The following is a 20993-nucleotide window of genomic DNA, read 5'->3' on the forward strand; positions in this document are numbered from 1 at the left end:
CAAGTCCCAGAGGGATTTAGGCTTGGACTTATCCTCCACCAGATTCTGGGACCTGGGTCCTAAGTGCTTACATGGACGGAAGAGGTGGGGAGGGGGTTGGGCTTCATTCTGAGCCTGTTTATCTACATTTCAATGTAAGCTCAGTGTCCAAGAAGATGTCAGTGACAGCCTCATCCCATTTACAAGTAACAAAACAAAAGACATGGTTATTTAACTATAAACATTTCCTCCCCTTTCTAGAATCTCAGCTTGTCACACCAAGCTGAGACTTTCCCAGAAGCTATGAAGACCCATTATCACAATTACTTTAACTTAGACTATCCAGTTTGTACTGTACTAGTCAGTTTCCAACTTTTGCTTACTTTATAAATAATCAACAAGAGCTGGACTTTTGTTACGTTGGACAACTTAGAATATGGGCCTCTGCACAACAGCCATTCCTTTGAACCTGCATCAAGTCCTAAAAGGAGAGTGGCTAGATAAATGTGCCATGGGTGAAACTGGTTGAAACTTACAGAATTTTCAACTAAACTTGTCAAAAATTCAATTTGTACAAAATACACCATGAAAATGTTGCACAAAAATGTTGGGGGGGGTCTCCACTAGCATTAGCCAGAGGTTTGTTTTGATGAAGTTACATTGTGGAAAACCCACATTCTCCCACTGCAGTGCTACAGGTCAGTTAGAACAATATATCTACCAAGAGCAATATCCAATGAAAAGCAGGTAGGCCTATTGATCTACAGTTTTGTTAAAAATGCATGTGTATGGTCATGTGTTTGATGGCGAGCATGTGTAATTTTTAAGAGACAACCATCAATGTAGGAGATTCTCCTCTGAAACCTAAAAGCAGAAATTGGTTTTGTCCAGATTCTGAATCCTTTTGGATCCAGACTTCCATATCAAGCCCATTTCCAGGCTATTATAGAATATGTCATCTATATGACATATTCCCCGGCAAAGATGGAGTCAAGGTTGAGAGTTTCTGCTAGTCATCTGGGAGTAAAAAATTTCAGGGAGGTTGCAATTATCCCCAAACTTCTATAAACCCAGAAAGTTCAGAGTTAAGGATTATATTAAAGAAATACAAACTTAAGGCACCCAGACAACCTTAATTCTGCCCTATAGTGGTGTCAGGCAGTAGCCATACAATTACAATTAAGACATTTTAGTGTTTGTGGTCAAAGAGTAAAGTAAACTGATTTTTAGAGGCAAGATTTTCTTCAGAGTTTTTCCCCTCATGGTGAACATCTGAATATATATTAGCATTTTTACGTTTATTTAGAAACCAGAGAAATTTCCCAAAAAACAAACAATAGATTTAATTTAGGATTAAGATTGCTCACATGTACATTTAATCAATTTCCCAAAATCTAGAATATCACCATTATATTCCTTTTTCTCCTCCCTCCCCAATACAAATAATTTTCCTTATACCCACTTACTGACAGCATCCACTACTCATAATTCATGTACTTCCTCTATCTCAACAGCAAACGTACAACTTAAGTGACAGTCATCCTAACCTTATCTTTAAAAAAACAATTTTCCTAAACATAGAAGAATGTAGATACCACCAAGTACACGTCTATCGTACAAAACTATGCACAGCATCCCATTATCATTTTCCTGTTCTCTCACTCTTCCAGCACACTGACACATGTCTTTACACATTGTAACAAAGTGGGAATTTTCTGTAACTTTTTAATGAATGATGTGCATGAAAGTGACTTACTTGACGGGAAACTCTTGGGGTTGGCCCACTGAAGTGGTTTCTCCAAGAGACTGCTTAAAAGCTGGGGCATAGCACAGCCATGACACACTCCAAAAAATAACCAAGGATATATTCTTCTGCACAGATCAAACCAAAAGATCATATCTGAAACATACTCTTCATTCTAGCATCAACATCACTGGTGTTAAAGTTGCACATTTGTTGCTGAGTGTGATGTTAGCACGGGTGTGTTGGCCCACATGACGCAGCGAAATAATTGCATGCACTGTGGAACAAGTTTTCCTAAACTTGTCGCTATTACGTCAATGAGATTTTGTACTTGTACAACCTCCTCTGTAACAAAGCTTTTGTTTGGTAGAAATCATAATACTATAAAGAAGGAGGCAGACAATACTGGAGGGTAGATGCTTGTACGACAAAAACAAGTCTCAGCTGCAACTGATGTTTTTATTATGTCAAAGTCTTCTGAACAGTCTGAAGTATATTAGAATGCCGCTATTTTTTCCCCATCTCCTGTATTTTATAGCAGTGCTAAGAGCAGTGGAACCCTTTAATATCTACACATTGAGCTCTCCATTGATTTTCAGAAATCACGTCCTTTTACAAGTAATGACTTGACATGCAGAGCCTGGACTACAGTCAAATAATTTATTTTTGCCCACTTGTCTCTAAAAGTTAACTAGGAAACATTCCGCACATCTCATTTCATTTGCAAACTTTTACTAAGACAATAGTCTTTTCGGTACCATGAGTATTATCTTCCCCCCCCCCCCAATAAACAGAATGATCAGCAATATTTTAGTTACACTGTCGATAGAAGTAGAAGTAGTAATCCGTAAAAAATATCCCAGCATAATTTGGATCTGTTGAACAGTCTGCAAGATCCTGCAGGAGAAAAATAAAGGAGATTAATGTAGAAACTAATCACAGCTAAAATGTCATTTGTCTTTTGGTCTATTTCCCATTTGAAAAAGGCTTACCGGTGCAGCTACTCGGAAATGGTATGCGCTGTCATACCACCAAGTTACAGGGAGAATCCAAATATGCTGACATCCCTAGATAATGAATTATAGAAAGAGAAATTTGATAACCTCATTTTACATTCAGTTGGAGAGAAGGATAGGCTGTGAAAGCATTTCCCTGCCAAATGCAGTATGAGTCATTGCGATAACAAGACTTGATAGCTACAGTGAGAGAAGTCAGCACACTTAAAGACAAAAGGAAAGTGCTGACTTTTAATGTTCTGAATGGGTTTTGTTCTGATCAGCTCAGGAATTGACAGACATCTGGCTCCCAGCATTCTAGGCTGGCTGTGAATCACGGAGCTCCCTCTTGACTCCTTTAGGAAACTAGAAATTTTCCAGAGGTGCCAAAGTGCTCTGTAAAGTTTACAGTGCACTAGTGGTAAACGTGATTCAGCTGATTAACAAGCCGCAGCAGGGCTAATACCCTCGGTGTGCACAGGCTTCTATGTATTCCAAGGCATAAAGCAGCGTCTTCACTCCAGGACTGTTGCAAGAAGATGTATGCATGTAAAATTTGGTTGTGTGTGTGATATAACACTCTACCACATACAAATGCAAGTAATGTATTTTGGCTCTGACACTTTTCCCTGAGATTGTATAGGGATAATTCAACCCAACTGTTTCCAGGAAGAACAATGTTATAATGGTTTGACTTGGCACTCACATTTCATTCAAGGACCTCACAGATGTCACAGATATCAAAATCCCAGCTACCCCTCTCGCCCTGGGGCAATAGGTATTATGCACATTATAAATTTTAGGCAGAAATTGTTCAGAGGCCAGCTGACTGCTGGGCTACTAACCCCTGGGGAATAAATCTCTCTATGCTCAGGAAAATAAGCTTGAAAACAAATACTTTCAATAGCAGCATTTTTATTCTGACTCATGCCAACCTTGAATAACTCACTGTTACAGCTGCTGGAAGCAGTTTCTTACCTATGGGTCAAACTAGACAGCTTTAGTCCTTTGATGTGAATTTCAAGTTGACACATGAAGCCTGACTAGCTTTGCTGCCAGTCAGTCCCAATGACATCCCTACGTGGGCAGATATGGAGACTCTCTGGGTTTGACTCAGAGCTTCAGGGGCTGCTGGAAATACAGCTGGAGGTCAGAGCTCCCAGGGTCTTCATTCGCTTGTACCTGATGATTCGCTGTAACCACAGCAACCCTACACCTTTTTCAATGGCATTTGAAAGTCATCTTGGGCAGGTGGAGGAAGACAGGGCTCCAGCTGATCAGCACAGCAGCAAATCAGCAATTTAATAATACTTAAGAATGCAGGGTGTGAGGAGCATGTATGCTCCCCAAGCTAAAAGCAGATTTGTAATGGGCCAAACACGACTCCCAAGTGTTCATGACATGTAGGTTTGCCCTAGAATTTTATTTGCAAATTTTCTACCACCTTTATTCCCCACTCCCACCCTTTTTTTAAGCTAGCAGACGCACTTCCAGGCAAGTACAATAAAGATTAAATACCCATTCCTGTGAGGTACTGAGCTGCCTCAATTCTTATTGAAGTTAATGGGAGTTTAAGGGCACTCACCCCTTTGCTGGAGGTGAGTGCCCAGCACCTGGCAGGATCAGACCTCCAACTGGCTTGGGTGGTGGGAAAAGTTCCGGTGTTTGGCACAACTTCTATTCCCCCCAAGACATCCCAGAGAATACATGAAAATAATTCTCACCTACACACAGCAAGCTTCTCTCTACATTGCTTTATAGGTGAAATCCTGGCCCCACTGAACTAAATGGCAGTTTTACCTTTGTTTTCAATGGAGCCAGGATTTCACCTTAAAGTCATAATTCACTAGCAGTGGAAGCAGTAGGATGGCCAGGGGCTTGGGGGAGGGGGACTTCATCACCATGTGGCCACGGTGGCGAACACCCCAGAGTCCTATCGTGTTACATCTTCCTCCATAGGTATTTACCTCCAGTGGAGAGTTTCAGCTCTGAAGTTTGTGAGGGTCCATGCACCCCAAATGGTATGTAACATGCATTTTATATTTGAGTGAGTCTACAGAGGCCAGAGGAGAAATGAAGACAGGAAAAAGCCACCCTCACAAGAGCCCAATGGGAGCCTTAAAGCATCATTAATTCAGTTTTTGCAATGTGCAGCAGCAAACTGATTCGCACTAACGGGTTAAGTTCTACTTTCATTTACACCAGTGGAAATGCAGACTAACTCTATTAGATTTGGATTTTAGTTTGGATTTCCACCATTAAACTGTGAGCAGAATTTGTCCTAATATGTTTGCCAAAATAATTTGAGGGTTTTAATCTTGTATCGATTTTTCATTGATATTTTTCAAGCACCCCCAAGTGCGGAATTGACTGAACCTAGAGATTTGTTGGCTTGCTTTTGCTGCCTTTGTATGTGCCTGGAGTTCCTGAGTGTAGGCTCTTCTGTCCCCTACCCCTAACACATCTCTGTGCTTTGATCACCCCAGGATGGCCTTCTGCTGGGGAAGGGAGTTAAGCACCCACAGCTTCACAGAATTACAGCCCGAATGTCTCCATCTCCTGTACTGGGGAGGGACGTTTAGCAGATACATGAGTTATGACTAACCTTTTCAAAGTTTTATCGTCTCATCTATAACATATACTGGCACTTCCTAAAGACATCCCAAAATGCATCACTGAGGCCCACAGTCCCATGCAATTTAGGTATCAGGGTTGTCCCAGAAAGATGCATGCAGGGATGTCTTTAAGAAGTGCCAAATGATTTGACAGAGGGTGAGACTAGTTACAAATTATTTCTTTGCTTAATACCTCTCAGGGCCAAGTTCATGGGGACATTGAACATGTATTCCTGGGTTTGCCTCGATTTTCATTTTAGCTTTGCAACTGAGAAAAGTGTTACCTGGGTGGTTTCTTGGAAAGCCTCTCTTTTGTTTCTGTTTCGTGACTGATAGGAACACATATTTCCAAAAGTGACTTTGCATTGAAAGACGATTAATGGCTCCGTAGTGCTTCAAGAAAAAAGAAAAAGAATCCAAGGTTCTACTCTGCTGCTTGGAACTGAAAGACAGACTGGAAAAAAACTAAAACAAATTCTTAAGGGTAGTGTCTTCATTGCAGCTGGGGGTGTGAATGGCAGGTCGTGTGGCTGTCCTTTAGCTAGAGGGCTACAAAAAGAAGTAAGGAAATGGCACAGCACAGGCTGCACAAGCCCATTTCACTCCCCAGAGTAAACACTCACATGTGCAGCCCACGCCATGGCAACCTCACTTCTATTATTAGTGAGCTAGCCAGAGTACAACCAGCGTGGGCACGTCCGCACCAGCTGCCATTCACACCCCCAGCTGCAATGTAGACACGCCCCTAGTGGCCAAAATAAAGGAAATTAGGGTTTCTGTGGCTCAGAAACTCTAATCCTGATCTGGACTCTTTCCTGGGAGAGTTGGCATCTGCAGTTTTGGTTCAGCCCATCTAACTGCAAAGCCAAATCCATGTCTGCATATAAACTTCTCCAACACTAAAGGACGTTCAGACCAAAGGCTATAGCATATTCCAATCTCTCCAAAACAACAATAACTACATGCTTTAGTTTATCATTCCCCAGGGCCAGAAAACCTTTGGGTACCATAACAAGACAGTAAACAAACCTTGACAGAAGACAAGCCCAACACACACATTAGAACAGGAACCTTCACAAAGAACCACAATCCTGCTGTGCACAAACATGCACGCAATTAAAAAGGGAACAAGCACATCCTGCGCTTTGCCCTGATTGAGGTCACAGGTCAACATTGGCCCAGGGAGAGAATTCCAGTCAGAATCCTTCCACAGAAAAGATCCTGCCCTCCTCCTCTTCCAGTAGTATCTGACCATGGTCATGCCATTCCAATCCTGCCAGCCTGGGCAGCTGTGATAGGACTTGAGGGTCAGAAAAACACAGACCCAGAAGAAGCTGGATGAGGCAACAGGTGACAGAAAAATGGAAGCAGCAAGGTGGCATAAAAATGTAGGGTTGTTTTTTTTCTGGGAGGAGAAAAAAGGGCTTGTACAGCTTTACTTAGACATTTCTACAACACAGCAATTGTACAAGTGTATAATACACATGCCACATACTGCGCCCTAGATAGGTTGCAATGGGGTATGTTGGCTTCACTTGATTTTATTTAGTGGAAATAAGAACATAGTATTTGGATATAACAACACGCAATTAAATGTGGATTGTCTGTGGATTTCTGATTGGTTTGTTTTGTCAGTGAAAGGTCACTGAAATACATTCAGAGCAAAAGAACTGAAGATCACAGCAGGAGCATGACAATAAGTTCAGCACCCTATTTTCTAAAACTATGAGCATGACACATTCATATCCATGCACGAGGGCTGCAACATTTGTACATAAAGTCACACGCTTAAACAAAAGGTTTCTTTCTACCGCTTCAGATGATGCACAGCCACTTCAGTAGGAGTCCTGTTATGGTCACGCTAATCTTACAAGCGAGAGTGTTCGTATGTGAGGTCAGCAGATTGCCTTTAAAGCGTGTTCCATTAGCTTCATAAAACTCTGCCTTGGAATTCTGAGAGATCAGAGTAATGAAATGTCATGAGGCAGAACTAAGCATTCCCAATTCAACAACGATTTTGAGTGGGATCAGTCTCCACTGGAGGAGAAGCGGAGCAGAAGAACCGGTTACTTCTGAGAGAACAGAATGGAACTCGACCTATGTTCAAGACGAGAAGCCTTTGCTGACTAAGAGCTTTGCTGTTGGTTAGCTCTGCCCCATGGCACAGGTAAGGACAGGAACTATTTTCTAGTCTCTTAATTAACATTTCCTTTATTAAGAAAAATCACAATAAATGAAGGCCCCAATCCTTCAAATGCTATGGGCAGCGAGTAATGTTACATATGGGCTTATCTATAGGATTTGGGCCTAAGACGATCACATTTTAACATCTATCTCAGTGGGTGAAATGCATCCTTGTGCAGAGTGCTGGCACTAGCCTGATGCAGTATATCCCACTGCAGAGCTATTTCAAAGACTTAAGTTATGCCTAGACATAGTCCTGGCCCTCTGCACAGGAATGAGTTTCATCTGGGGTCCAGAAAAATGAGGCAGAAGCAATTTCATTCTAAAGCCCAGAGCACATTTTTCCTATAGACACTTGCATTGATTGTACTTACTTGATTTCCAATGAGAGTATTACATTGATGGGCGTGTATTTGTTAACAGGAATAACATAGCTGTAATTTCCAGACCTAAATGTTGGCAACAATAAAGGGACAACATTAACACCAAAGAATTCATGAAGTTTGTCTGCATGAGTATGAAAATTATATCTGGATTAAGAAAAAACATTTAATAGATTATGCTGTAAAAAGTCTCTTTTAAACAATAATATTTGCAATTAACTTTGAAAAATGGAATGGATATTTATCAAAACACATGAGAGGACAGGCAGGCACCAATGCCACCTTAATGGCATTTATACCTCATCACACTAATAAAATGTAACAAAATATTTCACCCACCTGCACTGTCGACCTTTACTACAATAGCGACGGTCAATTTTTTGCTGCGTTTCCAAAATCTGCATGGAACTGATTGTTGTATCAATCCCTAAAAACATTAGGAACAATTTTTTCCTGGATTACTTCAGGAATTTGGGGTAAGACAGTAATAACATTGCAGTTAACGCCGTAGTTCCCAGCCCCTTATTATCCATGGTAGAAGTTGCTGCAGGTCTAGTCACCAGCAATAGAAACCTTCAGCTGATGAGCTTTATCCTCATTCCGCAGTTAAAGGGGAGATTGAAACTAAAAGTCACATGTCAGAATTCCATGGGCAACATATTGGGCACCTCATATTAAAACATTTTCCTAGAACAGAGCATCTAAGGTAGAGTTGCTGAGTGTATTTGCATATTTAGTTTCCTTAACAGGAGCTGCTCTTGCACAGATACACCTGAGAGACACCAGCCCTTAATTTGAAAATCATTGCCTTTTCCTAGATAAACGATTCAGAATGGAATGGAATTACTTTTCTAAGAATCCCTGGAATTACTTTTCGAAGAATTCGCACCTGCAGAAAATGTTTCATTCTGTAAAAGTATTTGATTCTATATTAACCTATTTGATACAACATGGGTACATATGCACTTACATACCAATTAAACTGTGGTTCAAGAAACAGATCAGCTAAAATCTAGAATGAGGACAAACCAGAACACCAGATCAACCCCCTCTCCACCTCTAGCTCCTGAGATTTTGGGAAATTCAAATCTCAGCTTTGTCTCTCTTCCTTCTCTTTAGGATGTGTTGAACTCGAACACCAGGTCAAACCCACCTCCCCAGACTTTGTGGAAGTTTGAACTTGGTTCAGATTCTGTATCTGAATTTCATATTTTAGGGGTGACAGGACTAACGTAAACACTGCTTCCAAGAACTCTCTTAAAACAATGGACAAGTCAAGTCCAAATTTTTAGTTGAGTGGGGTTCCTAGAAAATACTTGGGAACAGGGAGTATACACATTACCCACTCTCAGAGCCATCCTTTTGAAGCTGTGCCTTGAAGAAAAACCTCTGGTCTGTCTGATTACCCATTCATGATCTCTTCAAAGGCTCCAGCTGGATAAAGGAGGCACTCACCAACTCATTGGGGAGCTAAGTCCTGAGTGAAAGCTTTTACGAACTCGTCAGCACAGGGAAAACTCCGGGTCGGTGTGGGGGCGGGGGGGATTGAATGACTAATCGCCACCCACAGCCCTTGTTGGAGCAGTGCAGGGGTTCTCAAACTAGGGTATCGGGACCTCTCAGGGGGTTGCGAGGTTATTACATGGGGGGGGTCACGAGCTGTCAGCCCCCATCCCAGGCCCTGCTTTGCCTCCAGCATTTATAATGGTGTTAAATATATATAAAAGTGTTTTTAATTTATAAGGTGCGGGATTGCACTCAGAGGGTTGCTATGTGAAAGGGACCACCAGTACAAAAGTTTGAGAACTACTGGAGTAGGGGGTGATCTCTGGTAAGCTTATTAGCATGTGTGTAAGTTCTTTTACTGTTTTTAATATATTTTCTCAGTAATGCTGTTACCGTAAGAATAAAGCACTTGCTTAGAGAGCTGTGGGTAACTAATAACTGTGGCAATTACACTATTTACTGTCTCTCAGGAGAAAAAGAAAGCAGGCTGGCTTAGGCAGCCTGACTATGTTGGGGAGGTTACAGTATAGGTAGGGAACTGTGCAGCCTGGAAATACCCTGATCAGGAGGTAAAGACACGCAGGTCTCCACTCAAGAGAGGTGAAGTCTGAGGATCCTGGAGCGGGTGCCCTTGCAGGGCCCTGGAGAGGGGAACCCAGGTGCAGTTGCTCTTAACTGTGACAGTAATGACTACAGGAAAGGATGAGGAAGGAAGTTGTTACCAGACTAGAAGGAAGGTCAGTGGTTAGGCCAATAGTCTGGGACTTGGGAGACATGGGCTCAATTCTCCGCTCCACCATAAGGTTCCTGTATGACATTGGGCTAGTCATTTAGTGTTGTCGTGCCTCAGCTCCCCACCTGTGAGATGGGGATAATAGTACTTCCCTACCTCACAGGGGTGTCATGAGGATTAAAGATTGTGAGGTGCTCAACTACTATGGCAATAGATGGCATAAATAACTTAGATAGATTGACCATGTTTGTCCCTTAAAGATCTAGTACATTAGTAACCTTCCCTTCATGACATCACTACTTTATTATGATTTGTATTACAGCATGCTGGAAGCCCCAACCAAGATCAGGGCCTCATTGTGTTAGGCATGGTACATACACATCAGAGACTGTCTGTACCCCAAAGAACTTGCTAGTAAACAGCCAAGCCATAGGATGGGAGGGTAACAGACTCAGAGAGGTGCGGGATTTGCCAAAGTCACACAGTTAGTCCAGGGCAGACCAGGAAATAGAACCCAGGTCTCCTGACTTGAATGCCCGTGCCCCCTCCAGTGGATCATACGGACTCCTATTTAAACAAGCTGCTGCTAGAAACAAAACACCATCTAACTTAAACACAAGCGCTGATGCTCTTCATGCTTCGGCAATGCCAGAGTGCACTCTCATATTATCTGCAACCATGAGATGCAAACACAGTGATTCGTTTGTCCAGAATGGATCTGATAGTGTTGTGCAACCTATAAAGGGAGAAGTCTTCAGTTAAATTAAGAGCCTTGTCTGCACCAGGAAGTTTTGCAAAAATTCCCACTGTTTCTAACACAAGTTAGTCTCCACCAGTGTTGAAAACCCTACAGCAGTTGTGCCACCAAACGGCAGACAACCCTGCTCACCTACACTTCAGCATGTGTTTAACTTTAAGCACGAGTGATCCCTTTGCTGCTATTGAGCCTATTCAGTGGCTTAAGTTCTTTGCTGGATCAGGCCCAGAGTCCTCAGCGTCATGCAGGATATAGCTTCTGTTGAGAGCTGTCATTTACCTTGGTCGGTGGGAGGGGAAAACTGTATATAACACACCTTCCATTAATTTGACTTGAAGTCAAGTCCTTTGGCTCAATAAGTAGACTGACAAAATAAGTGCAAGAGAAGTTCAGCTGAGACGAGTTCAACATATGCAGTCCTACCTTTATGCAGATCATCCCCAGGACTAAGACAAATAAATCATTAAAGGGGGTTGCAGGCAGATCTGTAAAAGTCTAAAGAACACTTCTATGCAATTTATTCTACAAGAAAATGATAGTGGACCACAGGTATTTAACAGATTCCAGAACTCCAATTTCCTATAACCACCAGTTATAAAGCAATTTCCCCAAACCAGGCCATCAGGAAGTTAAACAAAAGTAGTCAAAAGTTTTATAAATTATGTATTTAAAGTATTTCTTTTAAATGGAGGACTTACAGTCAATTCCAAGATCAGGTTTTTCCATCAATCTCCTCTCTTGTAGTGCTTTAATTTTGTCTCCTGTGGAAGGGGACAATATTATTGATCTCCCTGTACAAACTATTCTAATGTTAAAAATGGACAGAAAAACATCAACATAAGACAGATAGCAAAATGTTCTACCCCAAATGACAGACCACCAAGGCACATGTACCATGAATGATGGACTCATTTAAAACGCAAACCAGCTTCATTCAGACCAAGGTGCATACAAAGGAAAGGGAACTGTGGACAACAGAATCAAATGAGCTTTTGAAATGCTACGGTATATAAGAAGAAAAAAATAAACAACCAAATAGAAAGGATTTTCCCCAGGAAGCATGGAATATATTGGCTGTTGTACAAGGAAAAGAAAGAGATATTAATTCACTTCCCAACACAGTGCACCTGCATACATCTGACTGTAAAGATGTCATTAGCAAGGATGCCCTCCTGGCTAGTATGGCAATGGCTAAATGGATACTTGGCTACATAAAAATAGGCAAGGGGAATATCCAAGGCCTCTGAACATAAGGAATAGGACAACAAGGACTGACCTAAAATGTAGTACATCAGGGACAGAGGGATGAAGGCAAGTCTACACTACAAAATTAAGTCAAGCTAACTTACGTCAACATATAGCCACCACAGTAATTGCATTGGTTTTACACGTCCACAGCACACTCCTTGTGTCGGTGGTGCGTGTCTTCATCTGGAGCGCTAGCACCGATTTAAAGGCCAGTGTGGGATGGTTTCTGAAAGGCAGCAACAGTCGATGGAAGCAACACAGTGTCTACACTGATACTGCGTTGACCTAACTACATCGACTGAAGTGCTATGTCTCTTGCAGAGGTGGAGTTATTAAATCCTGTAGTGGGCAAGTTACATCAATGGGAGCTACATTTTAGTGTAGACGCTTACAGAGTTAGGTCGATGTATGCTGACCTAACTCTGTAGTGTGGATCAGGCCTGAGACTTCAGTTTAGAGAAACTGACGGAGAAATCTAAAAATGTGATCTTTGTATTTACTGATCTCTGTTCTGTAAGTTCACGGATTTGACTATCAGCACCAGACTAAGGAATTTTAGGTATGTTTTGTGAACTGTTTATGTCTCTATTTTCTAATAAGGACACTTGAAATGTACAGGGGTTACAGTATAATCACTACACTGTCTGTGCCTTAGACTAAAAGCATGACAGTGGTTTTGTATCTTTTCCGCAGAGGCTGAGGGATCCTTTGCCTGTCTTCAGGATGGACAATCTGTCCACTGAGGTGCAGTTAACAGGCTGGGTGTGGCAAACCCACAGCATAGGACAAGTTTAAAGGGCTAAGTTTAAGGACTCAAGATGACAGAAATGAAATGCAAGAAAAAAAACTTGAATTTCAACAGGTGTTTTGTTCTGAATAATTCACATGTTGCCAGTTTTGTCTCCCACCACAATCACCTTATTCCTATTTGCTCATTCATTCTTTTAAATTTACAAACTCTCTGTAGTGTCTCCCTCCCCCTACCCCCTTCCTGTTCTTTCCTCTCTGATGTTCTTTGCAGTGGAAAATCTAGATCAAAATTTTAGATAATGCATTGCAAACTTCCCTGGCAGCATGTGTCTCATTAAGAGTCCTTCTGAAAGTGGTCCTCAGTCCTCTGCTGGAGCTGACAGACTGATCACTGAAAAGCAAACATTCTCCCTGTAGTCTTTCTACTTCTACTTTAGAGTGCTCTGCTGGAAAATTCAGTACACAGGCTGGAACACTGGAGCAGCTCCACCATGGATTCTTTAGATGGAAGATGATGGAAGCGTTAGGCTTTTCAGTTAACAAGCTCTGAATGATGCATAGAATTAGGGCAAAGGTAAATTTATTTAACTTAGATTTCACTATTTTGAGGAGGGCAGTGCATGGGGTTCGGTATCCAGGTCTTCTAGATTTCTTCTGATCCACCCAAGTTATATACAGACCTAAGAAAGGGCTCCACGGAGCTCAAAAACTTGTCTCTGTCACCAACAGAAATTGGTCCAATAAAAAAATATTACCTCATCCATCCAAATTACTGCTTTATCCTGTCCGTTGGTGGGATTCAAAATGAAATGCAGGAAAAAGAATTCTAGGTAAAGTCCTTTTTGTTTGGAGGCACAGATCATCATTCCAGAGGATCAGAAATTACCAAGAAGAAGTGCAGTGGTATTCATTGAAATGTCCAAAGCATTCAACACATTTCTATGAAAGGAGGACACTGAATATGATCATAACCTCACGTTATGTTGATCTAATGAGTGCACACTGTTATGAATCCATAAATGACAACATCTGAAGGAAACTAATAGGGACACGTACAGTTAAAAATTGTAATGAGCCTTTAGCCCTCATTGAGCTCTATGAGGAGCAATGATTTGGGGGGGAAGCACACGGAGGAAATGACAAAATTTTGCTAAAAAATAAGGACAGTCCCTCCTCCTCAGGGACAGTTAGCATGAATAGATATGCCATAGTGGCTGCTAGGCTGGAAACAAAGAACTATAGCCCTATTTGAGGAAATAATCTGTGGGGAAATGGACCATGTTCAACTAGAGTGAGGCAAATGCTACAAAATGTAATCTGTGAAAATCTGCTGACATTTTTTTAAGAATTGCTTTGGCCTTGCTTGAACATGGTTTTGTTTCTGCTGTCCTTGAACATTCAAGCAATTGAGTCTCACTAGCACAACTGTTCATTTTACGCAAATCTGAAACATACTTAGATAGGATCTGCACTGAAAGCACTTGTGCACCCAGGAGTGTATGCACTGCTGTTGGCACCCACAAAGTGTGCGTGTGCCTGGAGATCAGGGAAAGGCCCCACTGAAATGCACTCTGGATTTTGCATTCGGTTCCACTGTATTTGCAAACAGCTGTAACCTTCAGTGACTATGTTCTTAGATTGGTGAACTGATTCCTTAAAATACACGTTTGTCCTGATTATTTCCCTGTGTTTAGTTTTCAGCTTTTTGGTCTGTTCAACCTCTTCCTTCTCATTTGTTTTGGATACAGCTACATTAAGCTGCTTGTTGATTTTCTCTGCAATTGGACTGATTATTGACATTACCACCATCCGTTTGGGAGATCTGTTCAGCCTCATTAAGCTTGCTGTAGATTTGATATATTTCAGTAGCTTGTGTGCTGAGCAGATTTTCACTCTTGGATCCATACTTCATCCTATTTAGAGCATGAGATTCCAACAGTAGGTAGTGTTCTGTGCATCTTTTTTTCCTGCTATAGGAATGCACTCTCATCATCTAATATAAAAGATACCCAGATGGGGATGACAGCTTTTTCTTTTTCATGAAGTTCTCTCATTTTTAAATTAGATTAGTGTATTTTTAATTAAGGAAATCTTGATACTCATTCAAGCTTCAGAGTAATACAAGTCATTCAGGGCTGTCCTTTTTAATGTATTGTGTTGAGCTATGACTTTTACGGGACTTAGTTCAGCTGAAATCATAAGAACCTCTACTTATTTACTAACAACAATGATTTGAAAATAGCGCTATCAAATGATTTTAAAAAATTAATCGCAATGATTGAAAAGATCGCAATTAATCAGTTTTAATTGCACTGTTAAACAATAATAGAATACCGTTTATTTAAATATTTTTGGATGTTTTTTACATTTTCAAATATACTGAGTTCAGTTACAACACAGAACAAAGAGTACAGCGCTCACTTAAAAAATGTATTTTTTTATTAAACAAAAGAAATTAGATAAACAAAAGAAATAGCATTTTTCAATTCACCTCATACAAGTACTGTCGTGTAATCTCTTAATCATGAAAGAACTACTTTTTTTAAAAGACATAGCTGCACTCAAAAATAAAACAATGTAAAATTTTAGAGCCTACAAGTCCACTCAGTCCTACTTCTTGTTCAGCCAATTGCTAAGACAAAACTAGTTTGTTTACATTTATGGGAGATAATGTTTAGCATATCTGGCATGTAAACACCTTGCGATACTGGCTACAAAAGTGCCATGCAAACGCCTATTCTCATTTTAGGTAATATTGTAAATAAGAAGCAGGCAGCATTAACTCCTGTAAATGTAAACGTACTTGTTTGTCTTAGTAATTGGCTGAACAAGAATAGGACTGGGTGGACTTATAAGCTCTAAAGTTTTACATTGTTTCGTTTTTGAGTGCAGTTATATAACAAAAATAATCTACCTTTGTAAATTGCACTTTCACAATAAAGAGATTGCACTACAGTACTTGTATGAGGTGAATTGAAAAATATTATTTCTTTTGTTTTTTTTTACAATGCAAATATTTGTAATTACATTATTTTTTTAAGTGAGCACTGTACACTTTGTATTCTGTGTTGTAATTTAAATCAATACATTTGAAAATGTAGAAAAACATCCAAAATAATAATAAATTTAAATTGGTATTCAATTATTGTTTAACAGTATGATTAAAACTGCGATTAATCAAGATTAATTTTTTTAAATGAGTTAATTTGTTTTGAGTTAATCGCATGAGTTAACTTTGATTAATTGAGAGCCCTAGAAAATAATAAAGGACAGCACTTTATGATACAGATACTGGTCAAGGAGTCACCACCACTGAAATTGTATACTGAATTGCAAGATTTTCATAGCCCATCCACAAAAGTTGAACCAGGATCATGGCGAATATAGACAACTTAGATGTCCCTTTACCAGGTCTCTCTGCCAGGTGTCAAGAAGAGTCAAGGCCTGCTGCCTACCCAGGGCCTTTGCAGATCTGGGTCTTGGACTTCAGTACTGGCTGCTCCTTTTAGATCATTACAAATACAAGACTCTCCTTACTTCAGGGCTCAGAATCTTCTTTTCTCCTGACTGAATTCCCTTGTGAAGTACTGTAAAGATCTTGGATGGGTCTCTCAGGGCCAGTGTGATATGCAGCACTATCCCTGCCTTGACATTGTGAAAGTCATGCCATTTGACTCAGGCCATGGGGACTACACCCCTGTAGTCATTGCAAGTATTCATGCCCTGGCAGCCTGACTGGTTAGCGGCCAATCCTCAGGTCAACGAAAGGGGAAGAAAGGAGAATGAATGTTGGGATTAAGAGTACCAACATTCATTTTTAAGTATTGATGATTTTAAGGTCTGGAAGTAAAGAGAAAATCAAGTCTCGAGCCTTTTCCAGGTTGGGGCCCCATTTAATGTTACAGCGCCATCAGTTACCAAATGCCGCTTTCTGCTACTACCTATGCTACCATATATATAGTAGAGAGAATATGAAGAAATGTATTTTAGTAATAAGTATTATTTTATTCTACAGTGCAGTGTCTCAGAATGCCATCTCTTAGATCACAGTGCTTGGAAAACCCGTACCTGAAGAGAAAGCTCTTCGTTTTTGTTACTTTACATTTCACTTTTGTGGCAGTGAAATTACTATGCATGCCCTGAGAAAATATCACATTGGAACTATACCAGGTTGATCAGTTTTTAACACGAGTTACTTCCCCCTCCACCACATCCAGTCAATTCATTGTCAAAAGTGTCTGATGGTTTATTAAAGGATTTAGCTGCCTTCAGGTTCACCTTGGGTCATTAACTAAGTATAACTGGCTAGTAAGAAGTGCTCCCAGCTTGATGTTATAGACTAATGCCTCAAGATGTAGATAGGTGACCACTGGGATATTCAAATGACCTAACCACATTTGAAAATTCCACTAGGTGCCCATCTGCATCTTTAGGTGCCAAAATACCTTTAGAAATTTGATCCTAAGTGCTTATTCTCAATAAAACTTTTACCCACCACAGAATACCCTGGTGGATAGGGCATTCACCTGGGATATGGAGTACTATTCTATAGCCTGTTCTATTTGATTCAGAGTAGGGACTTGAACCTGCTTCTCCTGCATCCCAGATGAGTGCAACTGGGTTATGGCTATTCTGAGGTGCGTGTGTGTCCTTGTTTTTTTATGAAAACTTTCAAAAGGTCTCAGTTTTGTCCTGAGGCACAACAGGAAACTGGTTTTGAAATCTCAAAAAATTTTCCAGGAAGGAAAAAATCATTTCCTGCTGAGCTCTAATAATACAGTAACTCTTCACTTAACATTGTAGTTCCGTTCCGGAAAAATGCTACTTTAAGAGAAACGATGTTAAGCGAATCCAATTTCCCCATAAGAATTAATGTAAATAGTGAGGGTTTGGTTCCAGGGAAATTTTTTTCACCAGACAAAAGACTATTTTTATATATATTACATACACACACAGAAAAAGAAAAGGAGTACTTGTGGCACCTTAGAGACTAACCAATTTATTTGAGCATAAGCTTTCATGAGCTACAGTTCACTTCATCGGATGCATACTGTGGAAAGTGTAGAAGATCTTTTTATACACACAAAGCATGAAAAAATACCTCCCCCCACCCCACTCTCCTGCTGGTAATAGCTTATCTAAAGTGATCACTCTCCTTACAATGTGTATGATAATCAAGTTGGGCCATTTCCAGCACAAATCCAGGTTCCCCCCCTCTCCCCTCCCCACACACACAAACCCACTCTCCTGTTGGTAATAGCTTATCTAAAGTGAATTGTAAGGAGAGTGGTCGCTTTAGATAAGCTATTACCAACAGGAGAGTGGGTTTGTGGGGGGGGGGAGGGGGGGAATCTGGATTTGTGCTGGAAATGGCCCAACTTGATTGTCATACACATTGTAAGGAGAGTGATCACTTTAGATAAGTTTCAGAGTAACAGCCGTGTTAGTCTGTATTCTCTGTGTGTATATAATGTCTTCTGCAGTTTCCACGATATGCTATGCATCCGATGAAGTGAGCTGTAGCTCACGAAAGCTCATGCTCAAATAAACTGGTTAGTCTCTAAGGTGCCACAAGTACTCCTTTTCTTTTCACTTTAGATAAGCTATTACCAGCAGGAGAGTGGGGTGGGGGGAGGTATTTTTTCATGCTTTGTGTGTATAAAAAGATCTTCTACACTTTCCACAGTATGCATCCGATGAAGTGAGCTGTAGCTCACGAAAGCTTATGCTCAAATAAATTGGTTAGTCTCTAAGGTGCCACAAGTACTCCTTTTCTTTTTGCGAATACAGACTAACATGGCTGTTACTCTGAAACACACACACAGTATAAGTTTTAAATAAACAATTTAATACTGTACACAGCAATGATTGTGAAGTTTGGTTGAGGTGAAGTCAGAGGGTGGGATATTTCCCAGGGAATGCCTTACTGCTAAATGATGAACTAGCACTCGGCTGAGCCCTCAAGGGTTAACACATTGTTGTTAATGTAGCCTCACACTCTACAAGGCAGCACAAATGGAGGGAGGGGAGACAGCATGGCAGAGAGAGAGAGAGACACACCCTGTGTGAGAGAGAGATGCTCATTGCCCCTTTAAATATGCTGACCCCACTGTAAGTACATTGCCCTTTTAAGTAGATTAGCAAATTGAGACAGCAGCTGCTGCCAGCAACCTCCCTCAGTCCTGAGCCCTGTAGTGTTCCCCCCCTCCCCGTGGAGATAAGGTACAGGAGATGGGGGTACAGGAGTGGGGGGAAAGGGGATACCTTGATATTAGCACCCCTCTCCTCCCCCTCCCCCGCACAGCAAGCAGGAGGCTCCGGAGAGCAGCTCCAAGGCAGAGGGCAGGAGCAGCACATGGCAGTGTGGGGAGGGACAGCTGAACTGCCGGCAATTGATAGGCTGCTGGGCAGCTGCCACACAGGGAACTTAGGGGAGCTGATGGGGGGCTGCGGGTCCACCCTGGTTCTAAGCCCCCACCAGCTAGCTCCAACCGGCTGCTCTTTCTGCAAGCAGTGGACAAAGCAGGCGGCTGCCAAATAAGGGAGCATTGCGCAACTTTAAACAAGCATGCTCTCTAATTGATCAGCAACATAACAACAAAACAACGTTAACTGGGACGACTTTAAGTGAGGAGGAGTTACTGTAATAGGAATTCATGTTTCAACTTACTCTCCTCTGTCATCATGGTCTGGTATCTTGGAATTTTTCTTTGTATTTGATGAATTGAACAGCAATAGGTCTTGTCACAAGGCAAGATGTCACAGAAATTCACTTCGGGGACTGTAATGCTGGATGTCATGGTTGGAGAAGCTGTGCTGTCACTGAGTGCTACAAAGAACAACCAACTCCTCAATAGTGCTGTTTGTCTCTTGACTTTTTGCAGCAGCACAGAAACTGAAGTCATATCATACGGAATAACAACAGATACAGTACCTGCCACGGTGGTGTAGGGATGCTGCGTAATGGAACTTGTAGCATTGCTGGTGAAGGAGAAGAAAAACGATTAGTTACAAAACATCTACAGAAGTTGTTTATTGAAACAGAAGTCATAATAGTTTAACTACTTGCCTGTGAATGGGATTTTGACTAATGTCTTGCTCTTCTATGCTAAGTATGTAAAGGGTGGATATTGTCAAGGCACTGTAAAAAGATAATTAGTCAGTAGATTCATACCCATCATCTGATCCACACACCGTATTAATAGGATCTCAACAGCAAGCTCCCTTCTTCCAAAGCCCATTGACATTAACAGAAAGATTCTCATTGACGCAATTTAGGATCAGGCCTTTAATTGGCATAAGGGACCCAGCAGTTTTTGATGTGTTCCTTTCTGAGTGTGGGTTGAAGTATTGCATTGTGGGAAGAGAGCTCCTCTGAGGTAACAGCAACAGTACAGTTGTAAATACAGCAGAAAATATGTTCAACTTCCCCTTATCAAAAGTAATATAGCATTAGCTGAGGACACTGCAGTAATAATATTCTTGTCCCTTTTCTAGGGGTGTACGACCAGAATATTTCTAGAATAAAAAAAACAGAACAGGCAACCCTTATATGAGGGACAAATATTCTGACTTTGCCTCATTTAGAGGCACATTATTATCAAGTTAATAAATTGAGCATATTCCATGCACTGAATATTAGTAGTGAAGAGAAAACACTACGCTCATTTTTTGCAACTGTTACTGCAAGGATCTCCAAATTCTAATTTAAAATGTTTCTTTCGAGCCAATGTTTATGGACAACCAGAATCTGATTTCTGAAGGGATAAGAGGTGGGGGCAAGAGAAGAAACAAAATGTGTGGATAATATATTTCTTACCATAGTGCCATAACAGCTACCAAAGCTATTACCGTGATCTGGAAAATCCTGTTGGGCCATGACTGTTTTTTCTCAGAAAAACAAACCTAGAAAAAAAAAACATTCAGCTGACATGAAATACCCAGTAATATGTAGCTGATGAATTGTCAGTTGGTAAATAACTAATAAAGCTAATTTTCCCTAAAATGGGGTCCCACGTCTCCTGATGGACCGGTGGCAGGAATATCACAGAAGTCACTAGTTCAGGGAAATGGAAAGATGAGGAAAGGGAAAGAATGCT

The 20993-nt window shown here is 40.9% G+C and overlaps 1 protein-coding gene across 1 annotated transcript in view; it reads right to left on the reverse strand.

The window, feature by feature from the left end:
- Positions 1-2076: 2076 nt before the first annotated feature.
- MYRFL (myelin regulatory factor like) overlaps positions 2077-20993 on the reverse strand; it is a 74578-nt gene continuing 55661 nt past the window's right edge. Inside the window, exons 17-26 of the mRNA XM_037886615.2 lie at positions 20714-20799; positions 19964-20035; positions 19829-19875; positions 19565-19723; positions 11595-11657; positions 8240-8327; positions 7892-7966; positions 5618-5726; positions 2716-2790; positions 2077-2620 (exon numbers count right to left, since the gene is read on the reverse strand). Coding sequence (XP_037742543.1) covers positions 2534-2620; positions 2716-2790; positions 5618-5726; positions 7892-7966; positions 8240-8327; positions 11595-11657; positions 19565-19723; positions 19829-19875; positions 19964-20035; positions 20714-20799 — 861 coding nt within the window. The 3' untranslated portion in view covers positions 2077-2533. The remainder of the gene's footprint in view (positions 2621-2715; positions 2791-5617; positions 5727-7891; positions 7967-8239; positions 8328-11594; positions 11658-19564; positions 19724-19828; positions 19876-19963; positions 20036-20713; positions 20800-20993) is intronic.

The sequence above is a fragment of the Chelonia mydas genome, chromosome 1 (genome assembly GCF_015237465.2).
Source record: "Chelonia mydas isolate rCheMyd1 chromosome 1, rCheMyd1.pri.v2, whole genome shotgun sequence".
In the NCBI taxonomy this organism is placed as follows: Eukaryota; Metazoa; Chordata; order Testudines; family Cheloniidae; genus Chelonia; species Chelonia mydas.